A 27465-nucleotide genomic window follows, 5' to 3' on the forward strand; every position below is an offset into this window, starting at 1 on the left:
CCTTGGCAGAGTTACTTGCAATTTCTTATTTAAACATTTTAAGCTCTAAAAGAATCACTGGTAAATATTTTAAATTCTAAAAGAATCATTGGTAGAAATTTACCTTTGTGGTTTGGACATTCAGAGGAAAAATATTTTTGCCTTGGGATGAGTTGTTCAGTTTTATAATCCCTAAATTCAGTTTTATTCAGTAAATTACTTTTAATTACTTTTTTCCACACTTGAATCCACATATTCTTTAAATGCTAAATTTGTACACAATAGGGATAGTTGCTAGTACAGGGGAAGAACAATGTTCACAAAATTCATCAACTTAAAGTTGAATGGTATATAGTTAGAATTTTCAGCCATCACCACTATCTAATTTCATAACATTTTCAATGTCCTCAAAAGAAATCTCGCACACATTAATAATTATTATCCATTCCCATTCTCTACTCCCCACCCCCCCCATTCTATGATCTTTTGCAAATCAGGATTAGGAGCATTCTGTAAGTGTTCTTTTGTTGAGGCAAGGGTATGGTAGTGTGTGGATTGTTTTTTAACTAGAAATATCCTCTTCTAGACATTGTTTTCATGATTTTGTTTTCTTTTTCTTATAGGTTTATAGTAAATATACCAGCATTAGAACAGATGAACCAGATTTTACATATTTTGTTTATATTTTTACCCTTTTTGTGGGCACTTGGGATTTTGCCCCCACCCGATGCACTTTTCTTATGGGCAATGGAACAGTTTTTAGAGTTTGGCCTTGGAGGCTCATCTGTGTCAACCCACCTCTGGTAATTAATTTAAATATTAAAATTACACGTGACTTATTCTTAAAACACATCTTCTCTTTTCAAGAAAGTTGTTTTTTTTTTTTTCCTCTGCAGGTTATTAATAATGTTCATCATTTCTGCTGGAACAGCTGTAATATCGTATTTTATTCCCAGCACTATTGGTGTGGTTCTTTTCATGACTGGACTTGGATTCTTACTGAGTCTTAACCTAAGAGAGATGGGTTTTGTCTTCAAACACAGTGTGATCGGACCCCGAGTTGGAACCAAATCTAAGGCCTTACCTATCGGTTCAGAAAAACAGTTTACTTGGAAGGAATGCCTTTTCTACATTACCATATTAGTCTTGGCTCTCTTAGAGACAAGCTTGCTGCATCACTTTGCGGGTTTCTCAAATATTTCCAAAAACAATCCCCAGGCTGTTGTTAGCTATCTTTTGATAATACTACTTACAATACTGTGGATACTTAGAGAAATTCAAGGTGTCTATATCTTTGGAATTTTCCGAAACCCTTTCTATCCAAAGGATGTGCATACCATGACGTTATTCTTAGAAAAGCAAACAAGGCTCATGAAGATTGGTGTTGTGAGACGGATTTTACTAAATCTAGGTAGGAAGATAAAATCTCCTAATCTTGTATTAAATCTAGGTAGGAAGATAAAATCAAACCTGTGTGCAAAAATGTTACAGAATGCCCATATTTATGTTATCTGTATAGTTTTTTTTTATGTTTTAGTTTGTTAATTGGGTTTATAAAAATTAATTTACTTAGATATGCTCATAAAAGAGTCAGTGGCCAAAATAAAATATGGTGGATGGGGTTACTTTGCCTTTATTAAATTTGTCTTTTTTTTTTTTTATTTTCTTAGTGTCACCTTTTGCTGTGCTAGCATTTCTTTCATTGGACAGCTCCTTACAAAAACTCCATTCTGTGTCTGTCTCCATTGGATTCACAAGAGCTTTTAGAATGGTAATCCTAATATTTGCTTATCATCATTTTCCTATTGCTAATAACTGATTTTTGTTTAATAGTTTGCTTACATGATAAAATTCTACCTTATAAAGGAGATAATTTGTGTACTGTAGGTATGGCAGAATACAGAAAATGCTTTATTGGAGACAGTCATTGTATCAGCAGTACACTTGTTTGTCTCCAGTACAGACATGTGGTGGAACAGAAGCCTGGATACAGGAATCAGACTCTTACTGGTAAATATATGTTTTAGCAGCCTTATTGAGATATATTTCACATACCAGAAAATTCACTCAAAGTATACAGCTGAATGATATATAGTTAGATATTTGTAGCCATCAGCACAATCTAATTTTAGAATATTTTCAACATCCCAAACCTCATACACATCACCAAATTTTCCCCATTCCCAATCTCTATCCCATTCCACCCCCCAAACCAGCCCCAACAACTACTCACCTACTTTTTAATCTCTCTGGATTTGCCTATTCTGGACATTTCACATGAACAGAAGTATATAATAAATGATGTTTTACATCTGGTTCCTTTCATTTATATGTTTTTCAGAGTTCATCCATTTGTAGCATGTATCAGTGTTTGACTTTTTTAAACAATTTTTTAGTAGCATTGGTTTATAATAACATAGGTTTCTGGTGTACATCATTATTAATCAACATTTGTAAATTCTAATTTTAAGTTTACTACTAAAAGCCTAATTCCATCCTTAACCATATAATTGACCCCTTTTATATATAATTTACTCATGCCCACTTCTTTTTTATTGCCAAATAATATTCCTTAGCATGACATACCACATTTGATTTATTCATTTATCAGATAATAAACATCTGGGTTAGTTCTATTTTTTGACTATTACAAATAATGCTCTATGAACATTTGTGTACAAACTTTTGTGTGGACATATGATTACATTTTTCTTGGGTATATATATCTAGGATTGGAATTTCAGTCGTAAAGTAACTATATTTAAAACTTCAGGATATTGCCACACCTTATTCCAAAGTGGTTGAACTATTTTATTCCCACCCAGCAATATATGAATATTCTAATTTCTCTGTACCGTCTTTGAGACTTATTATTATCTGACTTTTTCAGTATAATCATTCCTAGTGGGTGTGAACTGCTATCTCTTTGTGATTTTGATTTGACCATGAAACTTCATGAAAAGTCTTCCATAATAAAAAAAAGTCATTTTATACTTCTACAGGTTGGCATCCTACGTGATCGTCTGATTCAATTCATCTCTAAATTGCAGTTTGCTGTGACTGTACTTTTGGCATCATGGACAGAGAAAAAGCGTCGAAAATCAACCACCAGTTTATGTGTACTCAACATTGTCTTCTCACCATTTGTGTTGATCTTCATAGTTTTTTCTACTCTTCTTTCTTCACCCTTACTTCCACTCTTCACCCTTCCTTTGTTCTTGGTGGGGTTTCCCCGACCAAATCAGAGTTGGCCAGGAGCAGTGGGTGCCTCAGCCTGTGTGTGTGCAGATACAATGTACTACTACCAGATGGTCCCAAGTTTGATCACTGCACTGCAGTCTGCTATGGCAGCTGGAAGTTTAGGTAAGTGAATGGATTGTGCGTAAGAAAATCCTCAATAATATATTGAAAGTATAAAAAATGAACACGAAGGAAAAACTCTTGATCCTGTCCTATACACATTTAAATACTTTGATGTATATGCAGAAAGACTATGTATAAAATAGAAGTATATCTCTGTTACTTATTTTGAGGTAAAATTATAAAATAAAAATACCAACGAAAAACTTCAGTAAGGTGACTTGACAATTTTTTTTTTAATATTTTCTTGAATAAAATCAGATTATCGTCCCACCATTGAAATATAATAACATCTTATTTCCAAAAATTTCTGTGAATGTATAAGGAGTTTATTGTCAAGTAAATGCCATAAAGAATGAACACTAGCTTTACATAATGTCAGACTGTAGAGCTTAAAAGAGTTTACTCATATCTTAATAGTTGTATTTCAATTTAAATAGTCTGACCAGTGACAGGGCATAACAAAAATTTTGGTTAATGATGAGTAACCTCCAAAAATGAAATGCTGTGCAAATATGAGTAAGAAAATACATTTTTGACAAGAATGAACTAATTTTAGATAGTTTTATAATTTCATTGTGTATTTACTAAAATCAACTATATTATACTTCTCAAGGCTAGCTTTCAATAAGGTACAAGCTGATGTCAAAAGTGTATTGTCTCCTACCAAATGCTTTAGCCCCTGAAATTTGTTTTAGAAATGTCTAGTACCTTCCTGGCAAACTAATACCAAGCAGAGTAGCAATTTAAAATAAAAGTTTTAATCAAATGCTTACTTGAGTTATGCTTTTCTAATTTTCTATTATGTGAGATAATTTAGGAAACACTTTATCTTTGTAGTACAAATTGTTTACAAATAATCATTAATTAGTATTCATTTTTTTTTTCCTGGGTAACAAATTAGGCTTTATATGAAAAGGAATTTGTCATAGGTTTGTTTGTTTTTTTTTTTTTTAATAATAAATTTTATTTTTATATTCCCCAATACAATTGCAAACCCCCCATTCTGGCCCCAATCCCTCCCCTCCCGCCCCCCCCACAAAAAGTGTCTCTGGTTCATAGTTTTTTGTTGATTTTGATTTTCACTTTCTTATAGTTATTCATTTTCCTGGTCCCTTATTTAAGTTTTCTAGATTCCTGCTATGAGTGAGACCATCCAGTATTTTTCTTTTTCTTTTTGGCTTACTTTGCTGAGCATGATCCCTTCCAGCGCCATCCATGTTGCTGCAAATTGCATGTGTTTATCTTTTTTGAATGCTGAGTAATATTCCATGGTGTATATGTACCACATCTTCTTGATCCAGTCATCTATTTTTAGGCATTTGGGCTGTTTCCAAAGCTTACCTATTGTAAATAGTGCTGCTATAAACATAGGGGTGCAGGTGTTCTTTGGAATTGATGTTTCGGTGTCCTTTGGGTAAATACCTAGGAGTGGAATTGCTGAATCATATGGAAGCTCTATGTTTAGAAGGTCCAGAAATCTCCACACAGCTCTCCATAGTGGTTGGACCAGTTTGCACTCCCACCAACAGTGTAGAAGAGTTCGTTTTTCTCCACACCCTCGCCAACATTTGCTGTTGCTAGTTTTTTTAATATGTGCCATTCTCACTGTTGTAAGATGGTATCTCATGGTAGTTTTGATTTGCATTTCCCTGATTACAAGTGATGTTGAACATTTTTTCATATGTCTGTTGGCCATTTGCATTTCCTCTTCAGAGAAGTTTCTTTTTAGCTCTTCTGCCCATTTTTTGACTGGATTATTTTCTTTGTTGTTGCTGAGTCTCATCAGCTCTTTGCAGATTTTTGTGATCAGTCCTTTATCATTAGTGTTGTGTGCAAAAATGTTCTCCCAGTTGGTGGGGTTTCTCTTTGTTTTTGTTATTGTCTCTTTTGCTGTGCAGAAGCTCTTTAATTTGATGTAGTCCCAGCTGTTTATCTTTGTCTTCACTATCACTGCTTTGGGTGATGTGTCTGTAAAGATGCCTTTGATATGCAAATCACGTAGTGTTTCGCCTATATTTCCTTCTATGTATTTTATGGTTTCAGGTCTTATGTCTAGTTCTTTAATCCATTTTGAGTTGATTTTTTGTGTATGGTGTGAGGTAGTGGTCAAGCTTCATTCTTTTGCATGTAGCAACCCAGTTTTCCCAGCACCATTTATTGAACAAACTTTCTTTGCTCCATTGCATAGTCTTTGCTCCTTCGTCAAAGATTAGTTGACCATAAATCTGTGGGTTTATTTCTGGATTTTCTATTCGATTCCATTGGTCTGTATGTCTGTTCTTGTTCCAATACCATGCAGTTTTGATGATTATGGCTTTGTAGTATAGTTTGAAGTCTGGGAGTGTGATGCCTCCATTTCCTTCTCTTTTTTTCAGGAGAGCTTTGGCTATTCGGGGTTTTTTGTGATTCCATATGAATTTCATCAATAATTGTTCTATTTCTTTGAAGAATGACATTGAAATTTTGATTGGAATAGCACTGAATCTGTATATTCCTTTTCGTAGGATGGCCATTTTAATAATGTTTATTCTTCCAATCCATGAGCAGGGGATGTCTTTCCATTTCTTTGTGTCTTCTTCTATTTCTTTTAACAGTGTTTTATAGTTTTCTTTGTATAGGTCCTTTACCTTTTTGTTAGATTTATTCCCAAATATTTGATTTTTTTTGTTTTGATAATAAAAGGGATGTTTTTTTTTTATTTCTTCTTCTTCAGATTTATTGTTTGTGTATAGGAAGGCTACTGACTTTTGCGTGTTGATTTTGTATCCTGCCATTTTACTGAATTGATTGATGAGATGAATTAGTTTCTCTGTGGAGTTTTTGGGATTCTCTATGTATATTATCATATCATCTGCAAATAGTGATAGTTTGACTTCTTCTTTTCCTATTTGGATTCCTTGTATGTCTTTCTCTTGTCTTATTGCTCTGGCTAGGACTTCCAGTATTATATTGAAAAGCAGTGGTGAGAGTGGACATCCTTGTCTTGTTCCAGATCTTAATGGAATTGCTTTCAGCTTTTCACCATTGAGAATGATACTGGCTGTTGGCTTGTCATAGATGGCCTTTATGATGTTGAGGTATGTTCCTTGTATCCCAAGAATTTCAAGGGCTTTTATCATGAATGGGTGTTGCACTTTGTCGAAAGCTTTCTCAGCATCTATTGATATTATCATATGGTTTTTATATTTCTTTTTGTTGATGTGTTGGATAACATTGATTGATTTTCGGATGTTAAACCATCCTTGTGTCCCTGGAATGAATCCTACTTGGTCGTGGTGAATTATCTTATGGATACATTGTTGGATTCTGATAGCTAAAATTTTATTGAGGATTTTTGCATCAGTGTTCATTAGGGAGATTGGCCTGTAGTTTTCCTTTTTTGTGTTGTCCTTATTCGGTTTTGGTATTAGTGTAATGTTGGCTTCATAGAACGTGTTTGGTATTGTCCCTTCCTTCTCAATTTTTTGGAAGAGTTTGTGAAGGATAGGCACTAATTCGTCTCTGAATGTTTGGTAGAATTCATTTGTAAATCCATCAGGTCCTGGGCTTTTGTTTTTGGGGAGGTTTTTGATTACCATTTCAATTTCGCTGCTTGTAATTGGTCTGTTTAGGTGTTCTATTTCTTCTCTATCTAGCTTTGGGTGATTGTAGAGTTGTAGGAATTTGTCCATCTCCTCTAGATTGTTGAACTTGTTTCCATATAACTGTTCATAGTAGTTACTGATTATTCTTTTGATTTCTGCTGTGTCCGTTGTGATTTCTCCTCTTTCATTTATGATCCTGTTTATTTGTGCTTTCTCCCTTTTTTCCTTTGTGAGCCTGGCTAGGGGTTTGTCTATTTTATTGATTTTTTCAAAGAACCAACTCTTGGTTTCATTGATCTTTTGGATTGTTTTTTTAGTTTCAATTTCATTTATTTCTGCTTTGGTTTTTATTATTTCTTTTCTTCTATTAGTTTTGGGGTTTTTTTGTTGTTCTTTTTCTAGATCTCTGAGCTTCGAGATTAGGTTGTTTCTTTGAGTTCTTTCTTGTTTTTTGATGTGAGCTTCTATTGCTATATATTTTCCTCTTATTACTGCTTTTGCTGCATCCCATACATTTAGGATATTGGTGTCCTCCTTGTCATTTAATTCAAAGAATTTTTTAATTTCTTCTTTGATCTCCTTGTTAGTCCAGTGGTCTTCCAGTAGTGTGGTTTTTAATCTCCATGAGGTAGGATAGTTCCTTGCCTTCTTTTTATGGTTTATTTCTAGTTTGATGCCTTCATGGTCAGAAAAGATGGTTGGTATGATTTCAATCTTGGTGTATCTGTTGATGTTTGTCCTGTGCCCCAGTATGTGATCGATCCTGGAGAATGATCCATGTGCGCTTGAGAAAAATGTGTACTCCGTTTTTTTTGGGTTTAGTGTTCTATAGATGTCTGTTAAGCCCATATGCTCTAGGTCCTTATTTAGAACTTTAGTTTCTTTACTTATTTTTTCTCTTGTTGATCTATCCATTGTTGATAGTGGTGTGTTGAAGTCTCCCACTACGTATGTGTTTTCTCTGATGTCTGTTTTCAGAGAGGACAACAGTTGTCTGATATATTTTGGTGCTCCTTCGTTTGGTAAGTATATGTTAATGAGTGTTATTTCTTCTTGAAGTATTGTCCCTTGATCATAATGCAGTGACCATTGGGGTCTCTTTTTATTTTTTTGAGTTTGAAGTCTGTTTTATCTGATATAAGTATAGCTGTTCCTGCTTTCTTTTTTGGTCCATTTGCTTGTAGGATTGTTTTCCATCCTTTAACTTTGAGCCTATTTTTATCTTTTGTAGCTAAATGTGTTTCCTGGAGACAGCAAAAGGTTGGGTTTTGTTTCTTAATCCAGGCTGCAACTCTGTGTCTTTTTATTGAAGAGTTTAGTCCATTTACATTTAGAGTTAATATTGATATGTTAGCATCTGTATTTGCCATTGTGTTTGTCTTTCCTTTGATTTTATTTATTCTTTTAATAACTTTTTTTTTTGGTCTTCTTTCGTTGTTATTCGTCCCTCTGAGGTTCTGGCTTTAGGATTCCTTGTAGTATTTTTTGGAGTGGGGGTTTAGTCGTAATGAAATTCCGGAGTTTCTGTTTGTCTGGGAAGGTCCTTATTCTTTCTTCATAGAGGAAGGAGAGCTTTGCGGGATAGAGTATTCTTGATTGGCATCTGTTTTCTTGGAATCTGTTGACTATGTCCCTCCACTCTCTCCTTGCCCGTAGTGTTTCTTCAGAGAAGTCTGATGTCAGCCTGATTGGTTTTCCTTTGAATGTTATCTGTTTCTTCCCTCTTGTCAGCTTCATTATTTTTTCCTTGTCCTGGATTCTTGGGAGCTTTACTATTATGTGTCTTGCTGTATTTTTCCTTTCGTCGTCGAAGTTTGGTGTTCTTCTTGCTTCTTGTATATCAATTTTCAGCTCCTTCTTCGCATTTGGGAAGTTCTCTTCAATTATCTCCTGGAATATTTTCTCTGTTCCTACATCTCTCTCCTCTCCTTCTGGGATTCCTATAACTCTTATATTTCCTTTCCTCATGGAGTCAGATAGTTCCCGAAGTCTTTCTTCGTTCTTTTTCCTTCGTACTTCTCTTTCCTTTTCTGTTTTGGTTCTTTTTATTTCTGTGTCTTCAAGAGTACTTATTGGTTCTTCCATTTCATCTATTCTGCTTTCATTGCTTTTCCCAGAGTTCTTTAGTTCCTCCATTAATTCTTTGATCTCCTGCATTTCTTTTACTTCCCTCTTTAGGGACTCAATTTCATTCTTCTGACCATTGTTTTCCCTCTTTAGGGACTCAATTTCCTTCTTCTGATCATTGTTTTCCTTTATGACTTCTGTCACTTTTTTAATCATGGCAATTTTAAATTCTCTTTCTGGAAGGCTCAGAAGTTCTTCCAAGTTACTGTCGTTGCAATCTGGGGGGTGGTTTTCTTTTTGTGGTGTGCTTCTTTCCTGAGGAGTTGTTAGTTTGCGTGTGGTTCTTCTACTCCCTACTGTCTGTTTTCTAATTTGTCGTATGCATTGGGACACTGTGTTGCTCGGACTGGCCGGCATCTTGGGTGAACTTCTCCGCTCCCCTCTGGCTCCTCCAGGAGCCATCTCTGGCTTCTGGGGGAGCTTTCTGCTGGTTTTAGGCAGTCTTTACTGAAGAAATGTCCCTGATCTAAAATGGCAAAGCGGGACGCAGTCCCTGTGCATCCAGTCTCAGGCACACTCTTCTGCGCGCCCGGTCTGCCCCGGACATGGGTGCCTTCTCCCTCTGTGGGCTCAGACTGCTGGTTGGAAGGGGCCTGGCGTGGGCTAACTTCCCAGCTGGCCACTGGGTCCTCCAGAAGCCTTCTGCCCTTTTCAAGAAGTCTTTTCTTAAGAAATTTCCCTGTTCTATGGGGTGTTAGTGACTTTTTTTTCTGGTTGCTAGGTGGCGCCAGAGATCTCTCCTATTGTCCTTGGGGGGCTGCTTTTCGACGCCCCCCCCCGTGGGACAGGGAACAGAGTGAGAATGGTAGGGTAAACCTCAATGGCTTTTGGGTGCTGTGTCTGCCTTGTGCCCCCCCCCCGTCGTGGAGAACCCACGCCCCAAATTTCGTGCCCCGGGTCTCAGTTCCAAAGCCCTCAGGTCCAGGACGTGGGCTGTAGCCCAGTTCAGTGGCGCGGGAATGGCGCCTTTTGCACCCGCTCCCGTGCCTGGGCGCCTGGTTCCTGCTTACTCAGTGAGGGACTTTCACCTCAGTGAGGGCCTCCGCGCGTCTCCCTGCAAGCCTAGGTCGCAGGCGCGGGGACCTGGGCAGCCTCGATCCCGATCCGCGTTTGGTTTTCAAGCGCGCCAAGCGCTCCGCTTTTCTGCCAGGCCTCCTCCAGAGTCTCTTTGTTCTCCAATGGCGCCCGGAGCCGTTCGCTCACCGCCACGGCTCCCGTTCACGGGGTGTGGTGGCTGCAATAGTTCCTTTCCACTCACAGTCCCACTTGCTGCGTCCTTTGTTCTTGTTGGTCGTTTTAGTTTGTTGTTTTCCTCCTCTCTGCCGGTCGGAGAGTGCCGACTTTGTGGGCGGGGGAGGAGAGCAGGGTTCTGTGCTTTCCTCCCTTCTGGTCCTCTTTTATGGCAACTTTCTTCTTCAGGCAGTTTGCTGGAGTCACCTGTTTATCTTCCATGTCCCAGTTCTCACTGGAACCTGCCGCTTTTCCTCCTTATTAACTTTTTTTAATGGGAGATCTTACTCGCATCGTCTCCTCGCCGCCATGTTGCTCCGCCCTCTAGTATTCGTTTTGAATAACGCTTTTGGGGACTATTCTACACTGTTACTTTTTTCCAGTTCTAATTAATTTTTTATTATATAACGCAATGCTAGTTTTTAAAATACCTGTGAGGGTAAACTGACATCTTAAATAATAAATACTTTAACAGTTAGATAGAAGCTATACTGTATTATCAAATCAATTACATTCAACTAAGAAGTACATTATTCCTGGTAGGGAGATGAAAGGAGGGGTGAGGTAATATCTAACAAACATCTGGTGAAAATGTAAAAAGTTGAATATTGTCAAAAATTGACTAGGGCATGGGAAAAAGGAATCTCAAGTCCTGTTGGCAGGGAATTAAATTCATATAACCACCTTAAAGAGTATTTGTGTGAGTAAAGATTTACATATCACACAGCCCAGGGGTTAGGATTTAGATTGCATTTCTAGAGAAACTCATTCACATTTATTGTAGGAGTCCCCAAGACCATTCCCAGATTTGATGATCTACTGGGAGGACTCACAGGACTCAGTGTGCAGTTATTCTCATGGCTAAAATTTGTTATAAGAAATGGATGCAGAACAAAACCAGTGAAGGGAAAACTCACAGGGAGTAAGAGATCAGGTATAAGATTCCAGGCCACCTCTCCCAGTGGAATCACACAGAATGTGCTTAATTCCCCAGAAACACACTGTAACAACTTGGGTGATAAGTGACTATCAGGGAAGCTCATTTAAGACTCAATATCTGAAGCTTTTTTCAGGAGCTGGTATGTAGCACCCTGTGCCTAGCATGTACCAAAAATCTAGACTCCCCAAAAGAAAGCAAGTTTAACGTGAACTTCATCGTTTGAACACATTAAGCACAAACATAAACTTTTTCCCAGTTTGGGTAGTAAGAACTCTTGAAATACAAGTTCCTATATGCCAAAGGCCAACTTTGAAAAACAGATCTTTCAAAAGATAATAATAGTTTTGTTACTCTTTCTGTACAAGCATACTTGTACAAACATACTTGCACAAAGATAATTTCTGTTGCAATATTTATAATAGTGAAAATTGGGAACATAGGAAATGTCTGTTAGCAGGGAAATGAATATTCAAATTCAGCTAAATGCATGCAATGACTTCTCAACAGCAATTATGAATGACTGAGCTGTTTGCCTTCAACATGGGCAAATCTCAGCAACATAATGTTAAAAGAAAAACTAAGTTCTAAATGTTTGTACATTATGGGTAAGTAGCACTTCATGTAAATTTTTAACACCACAAAATGTTTTAAATCATTGATGTGAAATTGTTTTATGTATTTAATACTTTACTAATATGGTTAATGGGTATTTAGGATTTTATATAGCAGGTAATAATTTGATGTTTCTCTGGAAAAAAAATCCTTATATTCTTGTAATAACTATAACTTTTCTCTTCCAACCATTCTTTTGTAAAGAGCTTAATTTAATGCCTCACGATATGCAATGAATAGTTGTTTCTATTCTTGACATAATAAAGGGTGGAAGGAGTTACAGATCAGCTCCAAGTGTGTTATCAATTTTGAAGATTCACTTGATAAAATAAAACAAGATGAACAATGAATTCCTTTGTTTTTCTAATTTTTTTTAGGTCTCCTCTTACCTGGATCTCATTACTTGGGCCGTTTTCAGGATCGTTTAATATGGATAATGATTTTAGAACATGGCTATTCTTACTGCTGTATTAACATTAAGGTCAATGTGCATTTGAAACCTCGCATTTTTATAGTAGATGCATAAATTTTACCTAATATGTACACATCAAATATTTAATAACTCAGTTTGAAAAAAAAAGTCCTTTTAATTGTGCAAATGCCTAAGTACTTTAATAGTATATGTCCATATGCACATATTAATAGTAGGCTAATATTGATTGTAGAATAGAACATAATAGAACATAATGAAATATCTGTCTCTTTTTCTTCCTGTCCTTTTATCCTTATCTAATTGAGGATCTCAAAAATGTGACTCAGTAATGTTTTTTAACTCCAATTTCTAGTGAAATATTATAATTTCTTTTAAAATGGTAGCATTGTTTCTTATCAAAGTATTAAGTGCCATTAAATTTGACCTTAAGGTGTAGCTCTTGAGTTAAAGAATTTTTTTTTTTTCATATTTTTAGAGCTCTGTGGAAATTTTCAAAACTACTTGCTTTTCTCTGCAAAATAAATGATCATAAGCCCAAGTATTTTTTGTTTCCTCTTTAGGGGTTAGAATTACAAGAGACATCCTGTCATACAGCTGAAGCACAAAAAGTTGATGAAGTTTTTGAAAGTGCCTTTGAACAAGAAGAATATGTAGGAGTATGTTCCATTAACGAACACTTTGGAAATATCTTGACACCCTGTACTGTTTTGCCTGTGAAAACATATTCTGATGCCCGGAATGTCTTATCTGGGATAATTGATTCTCATGATAACTTAAAAGAATTTAAAGGTGACCTTGTGAAAGTACTTGTGTGGATACTTGTTCAGTACTGCTCCCGAAGGCCAAGTCTGCAGGAGACTGTCCTCAACACTGAAAATAAAGGGAAAGCATCTCTCATAATCCTGCCTGCTCTGAACACTTCACCACACACCCAATCCTCAGATGACACAGATAGTTTAAATTCAGAAAATTTTGATGACTGGTCTGATGATAATATTTTTGGTGATGAGCCAACTATTCAAAAAGGAAAAGAAGAAAAAAATCAATTGAAAGGTTTCCCTAGTATAAATTTGCCTATTCCAGGATCCATTAACTCACAGATAGTTGATAACCATTCTATAGGCACAGTTCCTGAAAACAATCTTTATAAAACAGTCATATTGGGATATCCTGCTGTTGACAAAGGAAAACAAGAAGACATGGTATATATCCCTCTCATGGAGTTCAGTTGTTCTCATTCTCACTTGTTAAGCTTACCTGAAGAATGGACATCTAACTGTTTGCCTAATTCCAAAATGAGAGAGATGAGTTCATTATTTCCAGAAGACTGGTACCAATTTGTTTTAAGGCAGTTGGAATGCTTTCATTCACAAGAAAATGCCTCAAATGTACTAGAAGAAATTGCAAAGGACAGAGTTTTAAAAGACTTTTATGTTCACGCAGTAATGACTTGTTATTTTAGTTTATTTGGAATAGACAATATGGTTCCTAGTCCTGGTCATATTTTGAGAGTTTACAATGGTGTTTTGCCTTGGTCTGTTGCCTTGGATTGGCTCACAGAAAAACCTGAATTGTTCCAGCTAACCCTGAAAGCTTTCAGGTAATTCCTTTTTATTACATGTACATTTTAGCAAGGGCAGGAAAATGTAGGGGTTTTTTATATGTAACTGAAAATACGCCTTCATTTTTAACTTTAAAAAATAATCATTTTCCTAAAAATGAAAAAAAAAAAATCTTAGTATATATCATTATATTGAGCACATTAATTTGTACTTCCTTGTTTTATTTTTCTTTTACTGCATTCATTTTTCCCTCATCTTTTTATCTGAAATATGCATGATTTCAGTACAGTGTCTTAAAAATGTTTATTGAACAAATCTATTTCATCTGGCAATGTGATTTACAGAATCTAAAATTCTTTGTTCCTCCATTTTTCAGATATGCTCTGAAACTGATGATTGATAAAGCAAGTTTAGGTCCAATAGAAGACTTTAAAGAGATGACTACCTACCTTGAGGAATATGAAAGTGACTGGTACATTGGTTTGACATCTGATGAAAAGTGGAAGGAAGCAATTTTACAAGAAAAACCCTATTTGTTTTCTCTGGGGTATGATCCTAATATGGTAAGGTTAAAAATATTTTTTAAAACATTTTCATACATTAACCTTTAATAATGAAAATCAGTTATAAAGTGTTTGAACTAAATGGTAGAGTTATAACATTCTAGATAAGGATATATTAATTACATTCTAAGGCATGTATTATCATGAATTTATGGCCAACATAGTCCAATCCTAAAATGATTCATTTATTTTTTACAAATCTCATAGCTGATAAAAAAATTTGTGTAGCCACTGTATAGTAACTTACCTGTAAGATAGCCAAGTATATGTATTTCACGGTAGCATATTTGACTAAACGGGTTGTATTCCTATCCCAAATTCAAGTGTATAAATTACCACTTTGGATTTGATTCCTAGAAGAAAAATTAATTTGTAAATGGCCAAGTATTTCTTTTGTTGACATCTATATATTCTATTTGAAGCAAATCTGATGGGTGAAAATAAGTGATGATTTTTCCCCTAAGATTTAGTGCTTTTTCTCATTGCTTATAAAGTATCAAGTGTAGTCCTTTATTTAGGTTTTCTAAACTCCTGCTATGAGTGAGACCATCTGGTATTTTTCTTTTTCTTTCTGGCTTATTTCACTGAGCATGATCCCAGCATATATAAACCAGAGACACACTATGGCGGGGGGGGGGGGCAGGGAGTGGAGGGATTGGGGTCAAAATAAGGGGGGTGCAATTGTATGGGGAATATAACCAAGATGAAAATGCACACCTTGTGCAAAAATGAAAAATGATGTAAGAAATATATAAAAAAAAATTTTAGTTCATATTTGTGAAAAAGATTTGGAAGTGAATGTTGTGTAGAGATTGTGATTGAGGTTTTGAGTTGTCACAAATATTGCAGAAAAAAATTATAAATTCAGTACTGAAATCTCTAACTTCTCTCTATGAATAAAGTATTCATTTTTACATTAAAAAAAATCAAGTATGCACAATATAAAGATTCAATGTTACAAGCCTATGCAGGTTCCACACTTGGCCTTACCGTATAAAGAGCTCCACAGATGTACTCCTCAATGAAAATTAAAATTATTTTTTTTTAAAAATAGCCATTTAATATCTTAGAAATAGTCCTAAGGGCATATAAGCAAATGAAGGTTCTTGATCAAAACTGTGCAGTCCAACAAGAGAAAAGATATGAATAAAAAGGAAGAGAGCTACACAGAAATGTAGGACACCATTAACTGCACCTGCATACCAATTAGTGTACGGAAGGAGAGAATAGGGCAGAAAAATTATTCAAAGAGATAATGACGAAAACTCCAAATATATTGAAAAACATTAGCTTACACATCCAAGAAACTCAGTGAACTTGAAGTAGAAAAAGCACAGAGGAGAAATGCTGAAAACCAAAGAGAAACTCTTGAAAATAGCAAGTCAAAAATGACTTCTAAATTTTATGGGAATTCTAATTACATTAATAGCTGACTTGTCATTACAAACAGTGGAGACCAGAGTACACAAAATTCAAATAGTTTTTTAAGAAAAAGTCATCAAGCAAGAATCCTATATCCAATAAAATGATCTCTTTAAAAAACGAAGGCAAAATAAAGACATTCCTGGATAAACAAAAACTAAGAATATCTGTTGCTAGTAGACCTGGCCATGAGACATACCAGTGGAGTTTTTCGGGCTGGAAGTAAATGGCTCCAGATAATAATGTGAAACCATTAAAAGTAATTGTGTAAAGTAATATGTATATAATATATTGTTGGACCTATAACATATAAAAATACAAAGGAATCCTTGTGAATAAAGTATTAGACAAAAATAATTACAGATGAGGGCCTCCTCTGGTGGCGCAGTGGTTGAGCACTGGGCTGCGAAGCTGCCCGCAGCCTCTGCAGCGCCAGTTTGATCCCCGGCCACCGGCGAGGGTCCCACATGGCGTGCAGACATCTCCTGCCGTGCCCACTGCTCCCCTCAGCAGTGTATTTCGTCAGTCTGCCTGCTCTGTTTCCCGCTCTGGCTCTGGTGAATTCTCTCACCCTCCTGCGCTTCTGACTGTACTCAGTGCTTATATAAATAAATAAATCTTTTAAAAAAATTACAGATGATAATTTGAATATACAGGGATAAAGAGAACAAGAAATGATAAATAAGTTAATGTAGCAAAACAATAAATATGTGTTAGTTCTCTTGACCTCTTTTTAAGACATAAACTATAAAAATAATTGTAACAATGTGTTATTGGACTTGTATCCAGAAAATCAAAAGGAAGCATCAATTTTAAATGAGTTTAGACCAGATGGACTCAATAGACATACACTGAATATTCCATTGGAAAGCAGAATACCCATTCTTCTCAAGTGTAAAAGGAGCATTCTCTCAAGATAGATCATGTTAGGCCACAAAACAAATCTTACTAAATTTGAAAAGATTGAAATCATATTAAGCATATTTTTTGGCCACAATGGTATGAGATATAAGTCACTAATAAGGAAAAAAACCTGGAAAATTCACAAATATGTGGAAATTAAACAACAGGCTACTGAACAACCAATAACCCATGAAGGTTTCAAAAAAACAAAAGTACCTTGAGACAAATGAAAATGGAAATACAACATAACAGAATTTTATGGGATGCTGCAAAAGTAATTCCAAGAGGGAAATTTATAGCAATAAATGCCTACCTCGGGAAACAAATATCTCAAATAATCTAAATTTTACACCTCAAGGACTAGAAAAAAGAAGTCCAAAGTTAGAAGATGGAAGGAAATGACAAATCAGACTAGAAATAAATGTAACAGAAACTAAAAAGATAATCAGTAATAAAAATCAGTGAAACATTAAGAGCTGGTTCTTTGAAATGATAAAATTGCAAACCTTTCGCTAGACTTAACCAAGAAAAGAGAAAGAGTATTCAACACCAGAAATGAAAGAGGAGACATTATCACCAATACCACAGAAATACAAAAGATCATAAACAATTACTAAGAACAATTATATGCCAAAAATTTGGACAAACTAGAAGAAATGGATGTTTCTAGAAACAACTTTCCAAAACTGAATGGTGAAGAAATAGAAAATCTGAACAGTGATTACCAACAAGTTTGAATCAATGAAAACCTCCCAACAATATGATTTTATCCCAATAAATATTTTTAGTAAGAGCCTATTGTGTAATTTTTCCCTGACTAGTACTTAGGGTTCATGCACTGCGGAAGTCAGTCAGAGTGAGGGGATAGAAAGGAAACGAACTGAGATTTTGTTGCGCTGGTTGTTGAATGAAATGACTGTCCGAGAATTTCTTCTCTTATATCTATTCGGAGTCACCAAATAAAGGTGATTCTTAATTCTGAAAATAAGTAACTCGTGTACATTTATATTTGCCAATTACAATGGACTTTTTCCTCCACAGTATATAGTTATATATGTTTATATAAAATATAAAAGTTTTAATACAATCTTTTTTCCCTTCCCCACCCCTCTTTTTATACTTTAAAGGGAGTTTACACTGGGAGAGTACTTACCCTTCAAGAATTATTGATCCAAGTTGGGAAGTTAAATGCTGAAGCTGTTAGAGGTCAGTGGGCCAATCTTTCATGGGAATTGCTTTATGCGACAAACGATGATGAGGAACGTTATAGTATACAGGCTCACCCACTACTTTTAAGAAACCTTACAGTACAAGCGGCTGATCCTCCCCTGGGATATCCAATTTATTCTTCAAAACCTCTCCATATACATTTGTATTAGAGCCCATTTTGACTTGTAAATGTATTATCAAGTAAGATGTTTTTATTTTTTCATTCTAGAAAAATATCAGTGTGAGTCCTCAATAACTTCACTGGACTTCCCTCTCTGCTCTCACAAGTCAGATACCTGAAAAAAGCTATCTTAATGGTTAAAAACAAAAAAGTTAGAACAAGTTGGCCAATATTTGTGCCCTATGGAATGCGATAGGCTTTGGTATATATAAAACATTTATGTAAGATTAGATAATGAATTTGTTAATGCTTTCTTATGTATAATAGGTGACTTGCTTTATAGAAGCCAACAACTGTGTAATTTTTACATATTTTATATACATATCAGTGTTTCTAAATAATGATAATGGACACTATTGAAGGTTATATAATGTATATATATTTATTTGCAATATTAAATTTTATAGTATTTTTAAACTGTGTGTGATTTATTTTTAGTCAGAATATTCTCACATGAAATACTTTTTTTCATAAACTTCATAAAAATTAAAAAATTTCATAAAATCTCTAAATTTAGGAATTTCTCAGCACTTGGTTCCAATCGTCTTTTTCTGTATTTGCCATATAGTCCCATTCACACCCAAGATCTGAACTATCATCAATCAGTGTTCAAATATACCTACTTAACTCAACCTCTCTTCTTAGCATTGAACCTTGTATGTCTAATTTATTTGTTATTGTTATCTGAGATATTCAAAACTGACTATTGCATTTTCCCTAAGACCTGTTTTACTGACTTCACATTTAGTGGTAAGTAGGCAAATCACACCAGTCATCTCACAGAGAACAACTAGAAATGTTGGATAAAATAAGTTTAATATGCCTACATATCAGAGAAACAAAATACAGTGAAGAATTACATCACCAAGGTACAAAGCAGAATGAGACTTGAACTCAGCATTTGCCAATTCAGGAAGAGATGGTTGAGAGAAAAGCTAAGTAACACTTTTGTCAGCCTTACTGATGAGTTAAAGGGACAAAAATTGGAGGCCAGGGTTCTCCTGTGAAGGAGGAAGGAATCTTAGTAACAGACCACACATTGGATTAGGATCTCCAGGACTATATCCTAAATTTAAGGGTGAAAAAAAATGATCTCCTCAATCTCCTCAATCCCTAACTGTTCTCTTCCCCTCCTGGAAGGTTCTCCCCTTTTCTCTCCCGTTAGGTTAAAAAACAAAAACAGGGCCTCCCTGGTGGCGCAAGGGGTTAAGTCTCAGCACTATGACGCTATCAGCAGCCATTGAGGCATGAGTTAGATCCCTGGCCAGGGAGGTGACCCACATGGTGCAGCAGACCTCTCCCTTTCTCGCTCACTGCTCCCCTTAACCGTGTATTGTAGTACATCTGCCTGTTCTGCTCCCAACTCTGTCTCTGGTGAATCCTCTCACCTGCCCTCCCTATCACACACATACCAGCTCTTATATGCATAAATAAATCTTAAAAAAAAATCTCTCCAGGAGTCAGATGGCCCCCATGTGTCTCCTAGAGATATCTCCTAGGTCCCAGGCAACAGCTAAGAAGATAGTTACTTCAGTATTTCTGGCACTTTGGGCTTAATGTAAGGGCCAAACCAGACTGTAATTATTTGAGCTTCTTAGGGAAATGAGACATCTTATTATACCTTAGGTTCAGAGTAATTAGACAAATTGCTATAAATCTAGTTCTCAGGTGTATGAAGAATCTCAGGAAGTTATGGCTTCATACAAGAGGAATGAGAAATCCACATAAGTTTTATTTACCCATAGAAATGAAGAAAACTGCTATGACAATGTTCAGCAAAGAAGTAAAAGAGGAACTTCCTAAATCTGATAAAGGGTATTTTCAGAAACCTACAACTAATAATAGTTAACAGTGAAGTGTTAAACAGTCTCCTTCTTAGACTGGAAATGAAATATAGGAAGCATTTTCACTGTGTCATTCAACTTTGTCTTGTAGTCTTGGCCAGAAAGAATAAGACAGGGAAAAGAAATAAAATATCTAAGGCCTGAAAATGAAGGAATAAAACTTATTATTCAGAGAGCATGATGTTTGTTCAGAAAATACAAAATACAATAAAAGTTCAGAACATACAAAAATAACAAGAACAACTTCAAGACTGGTAGACTTAACACCAAGTTATAAAAATCAGTATTTCTGTATATAGACAATAAACAAATTCAAATTTTTAAAAGATAATATTTGACTTCTACTCTGAACAGAATGGTGTAAAACCACTTTATCCTGCTCCTCTTTGCTAAGCCCAAACATAAACCCTGTGATACATCAGATAAGCAACAGAGAACATAAAAAGTGGTAAGATGAAAGCAAGCTGCTTTGGGATCCCAGGACTGGAAGAGGAGCAGAGTGGCATGGTGTTTTGCATCCTCCCAGCCAACAGCTGAAGGCCACCAAGACTCAACAGTTCTTGACCTCCAACCCAACAACTTAAGGCAACACAGGTTAAATAGTTGAATAAGATCTCCTCTGGTAACACTAAGCAAGTCTGACATCACCAGCAAGGGGGATCAATTGGTAGCCCTGCTGAAAACAAGTGACTAGAGCAAGCACTTTCCTTTCCTACTGGCTTTAAGACTTTCCCTTTCCACAAAAGATAACAAGGTGGGCAGGTAAAACTGGCAAAACACACTCAGAGCACATGGCCTGTCTAAGAAGTTTCTGCCCCTGCAGAACCAAGACTCTCCTCCCTGTGGAGATGCTGGGACACCAGGGGGCATGGAACAGAGAACCACTTTCATCTTCTCAGGCAGCACCAGGAGCCCCCACTAGAAGGGGTTAACCAAGTATACCAAAATAACACCATGAAGCCTACTGGAATATAGCTCAGTGATCTATATACTAAAGTGATCTATATACTAAACAGGGCAAATGCTTACAAAAATAAGATTTAAATAGGACCCATGGTTTCTTAAAATAACAGATAAAATGTGTAGGATTCAAAAACTATCATACCAAGATCCAAGAAAATCACAATAACACTTGTTTAATAAATTGTGGCAGCTATGAACCCTACCTACTGCTTCAAATGACAGTCATTTGTACCTGTCAACTCTTCTAAGAGTGTTAGCACCATGGAAGCAAGACTATTTCAGATACTTCTGTATATCTGCTCATTACCCAGCACTGGCCTCCATATACTACTCCACAAATTTATGTTAAATGGTTTATTTTAATTTTTGTTTTGAATTCTGCTAACCTAGACTTTAAGCACATCTGCTGACTATTTTAAAATATTCATTTACCCACAAATGTGATATTGCTAATATCTTTATTGCAAGATTCACAACAATCTTTTATTTATCATTGTAACTATTACTAGTCTTCCATGTGTAAGAGGATTGCTCATGTCTTCCACTTCTCCCTCCAGTGGCTTGAAAAATGCAAGTATTCCTTCAGTCATGTTTTGTCTTCCAGGTTTTAAAATAAAAGGTATCAGCATCCTATAATAGAATGACAGTAAAATGAATTAGTCCCTCCTTGCATTTACCCCTGTTTTTTAAAATTAATCACTTCTGTTCTGAGGAGCTTTGTCATTATGATTCACTGTTAAGAGTCCTTATAAAACCTGAACAAGTGCTAAAATTAGAAAAAAATTATAGCCAAGATCTAGATCTACATAAAAATATCTCTAGAGAGCTTAGTATCACTATCTCCTCTATTTGGTATAAATATCACTTGTTAGCATGTCCTTATGCCATTTTCTAACTGCTGAAAACTTTATTATTACTCTTCTGGATCTGCATATCATGCCTACACTGACTTGCCTTAATAAATAAAAAGAAAAGGGCAGGGTACTTAGAATTGAAATATTGACAGAAAACTATAAAGTGGACTAGTTTATTGCTTAAAGCATAAGACAAGGCAACTCAAAAATCCCTAAGATGTTACCTTCATTTGGAAAGATATGCATGCCAGGAATTTCTACTAAATAACAAAATAAACCACAAAATTTAGTGCAACTATTGTTCTTGATTCCTAAAAATGTTATTTATAAAAAGCAAGTTTCAGACATATTATTCCTAGACCAAGGAATAGAAACAAATTAAAGTATTATCAACTGGCACATTTAATTTGGGATATGCTATACTGTATTCTCTTAACTTAGATGCTTATAAACAAATCTCAATAAGGAACAGGATATATGTATATAACAGTAGGGAGGAAAGAAGTAGGGAGGAGAGAATTGAATAAAAAAGTGATTTTTTTATTCAATGTTTTACAGTTTCTATGGTTTCATGTGAAGAATGAGATTATTATCAGAAATGGTACTGGAGAAGAAAGAACACCCATCTTGTCATTAAAAAGGAGGTAAAGCTGTAAGACTACAAAATAAGCAATATATTAAAGTTAGTGGTAGGAAGAAAAAGGCCATTTTTAGCAAAGTTCAGATGTAATCAAGTTATCATTTTATCACCACTGTGGCCACAGCAGACCTCTCCTGTCTCGCCTGCTGTTCCCCTTAGCAGTGTATTTCAGTAGATCCACCTGTTCTGTTCCCCACTCTGTTTCTGAGGAATCCTCTCACCCCCGGCATCTCTGGCCTACAACCCAGTTCTTGTATGCATAAATAAACAAAAGTAAATCTTTTTTTAAAAAATGCTATTTTTACTGACTTAGATATCCTGTAAACAAGACAAAACAGCCTTCTTAAAAACATTCCTGAAAGAGTAACTGCTAGTAATACTAAAACTTGAGACTCTTGTCCCTCTTCCTACTCTGAAACAATTATTTCTATAATATATTGTCTCTCTGCCCTATTAACTCTTTGATCTTTACTATCTATTAGCTGAGTATTCTGAGATTTAACAGCTAACATATAATAAGCATAACACTCATGTTTTAAGAGCTTCCCATATACTTCATTTAATTCCCAAACTATCCTGTGATTAGGTGCTATTTATCATTAATCTCCTTCTGTAGATGGGGAGATTGATTTATAGAAAAGAACTTTCCAGAGATCACTGGACAAGTGTGGGGTAGAGCTGGGATTTTAACCAAGTAGCCTGGCACCAGATGCTAGGTTCTTTTTTTCTGTAACTTTCATGATAGTCAATTTTCCCTCTATCACGTTCTTTTTGATTTTTTACTTAAAATCATTTATTCATTTTCTTACATCACTGTCAATTTTTGGACAGAGTATCTGATTTCTCCCCTCAGGTGTGGTTCCCATAGTTCTCCCATAGCACCCTTGATCTATCTCCACTATCCCTTATGCTCTTCCCTCCCCTGTCTTGACTCCTCTTCCTGCCCCTCCTAGTGTATATTTTTTGCTCCTTTGTCATACATTAGTTGACCATATATATGGTTTTATTTCTGCAGCCCCATGCTCTTAATGCTGGTGAGGGAGTCTTTCCCTCCCAATTCTTACCCATCACTGGCACAATACCACTGCATCAGCTATCCTCCAAACTTAATGCTCTACTGTAATCTTTGAAGTAAGTCTACCTTTAGAACCAACCATACTAACAAGTCCCAATATTACCAAAACATTTATAAATGATTTAACCCAAAGTACATTCATCTACATTACAACTTGGTAGGAAATGATAAGCTCTCTTCATGTTTTTTCAAGCTCTGGACATGTTAGTGGAAGTATTAAATCCTTTGAGTCTCTTTATGCATTTCCTTTTATTTTGTTGCTTTTTTGCACTAATTCATTTTCACATTCCTACTACAAGTCCAGACAAATTAAACACCTTACATTTCATGGATTACTTAACGAAGGGTTATATAATGATATATGTGGCATGATAATATATATATATATGTGGCATGATAATATATATATAATGATATATATGGTATGATTCCATTTTATAATTCTCTATGTATCAATACCTAACTTATTTTTTAAAAGGAGGCCATAATTATTTAAATACTTCAGCAATAAAAACCACCCACTGAAACAATCTTTCTTTGCATAATCATAGGTATGATTTTTTGCTTAACTTGTTCCATTTCCTGTGCTATTTACACATTAAACTCTTCCAATGGTTACAATCTTCTCCAGAATAGTTAATTATATTCCTCACTATTTTCTGTATGAATGAGTGCTGAAAGAATGAGTAACCAACCTATTTCCTCTAAGGACATAGGCACACCTCAGGTGTGGTGCTTCCAGAGTGAACTCTAAGGAACCAATACTACACAATGAGCATGTGTCTATTTCAATCATAGCTGGTATTCTGTCAGAGGTAAGCATGGGGCTAAGATGTAGCTAGTCCTGGAAAGAAAAAGGAGAGAACAGGTGCCATCCGAAGAAGGTAACACCTGAGCTGAGACTTGAAAAATGGATGGGAGCTTGTGGGGAGAAACAGTGAAGAAAGAGCATTTTGACAAATATACTGACCAAACAGTGAGTGTAGAAGAAAAAAAGTGATTTGATTTTTAACTTGTAGAAAACTTCTTTCTCCAAGACTAGTAAATCAACAGATCTGCATGGAAGACAGAATAGTTTTTCTATTTTCTGTATTTATATGATGAAGTTAATTTGGGGCTATTATGAAAAGTTTTTAAGCACTGGAAAATTTCATATGCAAGATTTATGTGTATTAAAATTGTAAATTGCTCTTACCACACCACGTTTAAAGTTCTCAATCCTTTTCTTCCCTAATTTCCCAGTTATCCACCAGGCCCAGGTTGGCAAATATTGCCACAAATATGCAACTAACAAATAAGGATGATCTGCGATCCAAACTTCTTTCAAATCATTGGCCATGCTGATTAACATCAGTCTCACACAACGACTGGTTGCCATCTTGTAGGTCTGGTCTCCGTCATTGCTTACTGCCTAAGAAATTTTAAAAATTTAAATGAATGCTGAGTATTTATCCAAAATATTTCACATAACTTTTAGATACAGGGACCTAGAAGTTATCTGACTGAGTGTCTCCTTTAGCAGGACCTCCTGTCCCACAGAAGTTCGCTTAGGTACGAGTGGGTGTCTATAAGCTATATATGATATTTTAAAATATCCAACAGAAGTCATACACTTATCAGATAAGATTATGCAGGTTAACTAAAAGATTTAGTTTCTTTGTTTTTCATTAGAATTATATCACCTTAATGTGCTTAATGAAAATTACTTATCACTTTAATAATAAAAAATTTTATTTTTTTTTTTTTTTTTTTTTAAAGATTTATTTATTTATTTTTACAAGCACTGGGTACAGTCAGAAGCGCGGGAGAGCGAGAGAATTCACCAGAGCCAGAGCAGGGAGCAGAGCAGGCAGAAGGACCGAAGCACACTGCTGAGGGGAGCAGCGGGCGGCAGGGGAGGTCTGCAGCGGGCGGCAGGGGAGGTCTGCGCGCCATGTGGGACCCTCCTCCGCTGGCCGGGGAGCAGCCGGGGATCGAACCGGCGCTGCAGAGGCTGCGGGCAGCTTCGCAACCCAGCGCTCAACCGCTGCGCCACCGGGGAGGCCCAATAATAAAAAATTTTAAATGAGAATGAAGGCCTCCCTGGTGGCGCAAGGTGTTAAGACACAACCTATGAAGCTGTCGGCAGCACAAGTTCGATCCCCTGGCCAGCTAGGGAGAAACCCACATGGTGCATCAGACCTCTTCTGATTCACCCACTGCTCCCCTAAGCAGTGTATTTCAGTCAATCTGCCTGTTCTGTTTCCCACTCTGTCTCTGGTGAATCCTCTCACCCCCCACACACCTCTGGCCTGTACTCCAGCTCTTGTATGCATAAATCTTTTTAAAAATTTTTTAATGAATTATTGATACATGTATTCGGCAAATGAAATTCTATCAAACATAGTTCATGGGGATGAGATGGAGGAAGAAAATAAAAACAGTTTTTGGTAGTGCAAAAAGTGTGGTACTATTCATCTAGTTAACCACTACCATTCTATAAATAACTAAGTTAAGGCCAGGCCCAGAAAGGCAGTAATTTATCTGTGCTCACAAAGATCATTAATAGTAAGCAGTTCTAAATTCCAAGTCTAGAATACATGTTTATTTTATTTCACTTGGCGCCTTCACAGAAAATACAGATTTATGTCTCAGTAGAAATGGATCTTAATGAAAAAGAAGGGAAATTTCATGGTCTTTAGAGGATTCATTATTATTAATACTGGACTCTTCATGAGACATTTACTATTCATTTGATAGATCACTATGTGTAATATGTTTGCTAAGGGAAGTACAACTCTAGGTAAGGCCGGTCTAAAATATCACAATTCAGCAAGGCCCTTTTTGGCTCTTTCAGCATAATCCCTCTTTAAAATTCCAGTAAGATTTATTGTCCTAATACTCAGCCACACAGTCTTTCAATGCTGGATGATTTTTGGATTGATAAACTATTGATAGCCTACAGAATAGTGCATTACTTAAGAGCAGTATATTAGCAATTTCTTTAGCTTTATTAAAACTGGATGCCAAAGTGCTTATCTTAACAATTTTCCTAATGCCATTAGTGAAGTTTTGTAAATACCTCAAAGCAGTTTAACATGAAAATATTGAAGCATTGTAATACAACACCAGTATATTACTACTAATGCATTCAAATTATTCCCCAACTAGAAATGTTTACCTTTGTGACTTCTTCAGTTAAGGCATTCTTCACAATATTTGATTGCACAGGTCCTGGGCAAATGTTAGAAATTACTATACCTGGGTATGCAGTAAGTTCAGTTCGGAGGGCATTAAAAAAACCCTAACAGGAAAATAGTAAATATTAAATATAGACACACATCTCACATTCACTAAGCATGAAATTTCTTTACTTCTACTTTCTATGAAGAACAATAGTACATTAGCAAAATATGTTCTGAAATGGCTGAATAAAGAATGTATTGTTTCTGAAAAGCCTTGCAAATTGTACAAGCTTGCTTGGCAATTTTAACTGGAGGCAATCTAGAACTCACACTCTCAAATCTTTCTGAGTATGAGTGGATCCCCACTCTTTGGTAGCAGTAGCTCATGCCATCAGAGATTTTTGTCATAGATAAGTACTAGATAGGTTAAAAATTATTTCTGGAAATTCTGATACACCCTCCTCACACCACTTCCTATCTCACTGAGAATCACAGAGGTTTCTTTTTATTCTTCAAAGTTGTTTAAAGTGCCAATGTTGGGGCAAGTGGAAGTATCTTTAAGAAAGAATTATACTTTTTCTATTTAGATTACTATTCAGCAAACATCTTTTTTGGTAGAAAGAACATATATGGCTAGTTAAAAATGTAATGTTATTGCTTACTCAGTGACTTGTAAAACAAAGCAATACCCTCTAAACTTAAAGATAGCGGCCATTTTAAAACCAATAGGAAGTTAACATCCACCTCCCCCATCTCTTTCCCTAAATTAGAAAATGCTCCCAGACTACATTATTCTAAGCTGAGATAACTATTGAAA

At 35.8% G+C, this 27465-nt stretch overlaps 2 protein-coding genes across 11 annotated transcripts in view; one reads left to right on the forward strand and one right to left on the reverse strand.

The window, feature by feature from the left end:
* Positions 1-22698, forward strand: part of PCNX4 (pecanex 4) — a 29821-nt gene extending 7123 nt beyond the window's left edge. For 2 of the 5 annotated variants that reach the window (XM_037503452.2, XM_037503455.2), the window contains 9 exons: positions 603-782; positions 876-1390; positions 1650-1750; positions 1867-1989; positions 2982-3342; positions 12213-12316; positions 12829-13868; positions 14207-14393; positions 17846-18199. In XM_037503452.2, the coding sequence (XP_037359349.1) occupies positions 603-782; positions 876-1390; positions 1650-1750; positions 1867-1989; positions 2982-3342; positions 12213-12316; positions 12829-13868; positions 14207-14393; positions 17846-18097 (2863 nt within the window). In that variant the 3' untranslated portion in view covers positions 18098-18199. Of the gene's footprint in view, positions 1-602; positions 783-875; positions 1391-1649; positions 1751-1866; positions 1990-2981; positions 3343-12212; positions 12317-12828; positions 13869-14206; positions 14394-17845; positions 18479-20306; positions 20723-22327 lie in introns of those variants that run through there. The other 3 variants (XM_037503454.2, XM_054690810.1, XM_037503453.2) reach the window with 3 other exon arrangements.
* The window catches only part of DHRS7 (dehydrogenase/reductase 7), an 82647-nt gene continuing 73819 nt past the window's right edge, over positions 18638-27465 (reverse strand). For all 6 annotated transcript variants that reach the window (XM_054690827.1, XM_054690840.1, XM_037503457.2 and 3 more), the window contains 3 exons: positions 26645-26767; positions 24680-24895; positions 18638-21545 (listed from right to left, as the gene is read on the reverse strand). In XM_054690827.1, coding sequence (XP_054546802.1) covers positions 21498-21545; positions 24680-24895; positions 26645-26767 — 387 coding nt within the window. In that variant the 3' untranslated portion in view covers positions 18638-21497. The remainder of the gene's footprint in view (positions 21546-24679; positions 24896-26644; positions 26768-27465) is intronic.

Source organism: Talpa occidentalis, unplaced genomic scaffold (genome assembly GCF_014898055.3).
Source record: "Talpa occidentalis isolate TD23 unplaced genomic scaffold, MPIMG_talOcc4v2.1 talOcc4.11, whole genome shotgun sequence".
NCBI lineage: Eukaryota > Metazoa > Chordata > Mammalia > Eulipotyphla > Talpidae > Talpa > Talpa occidentalis.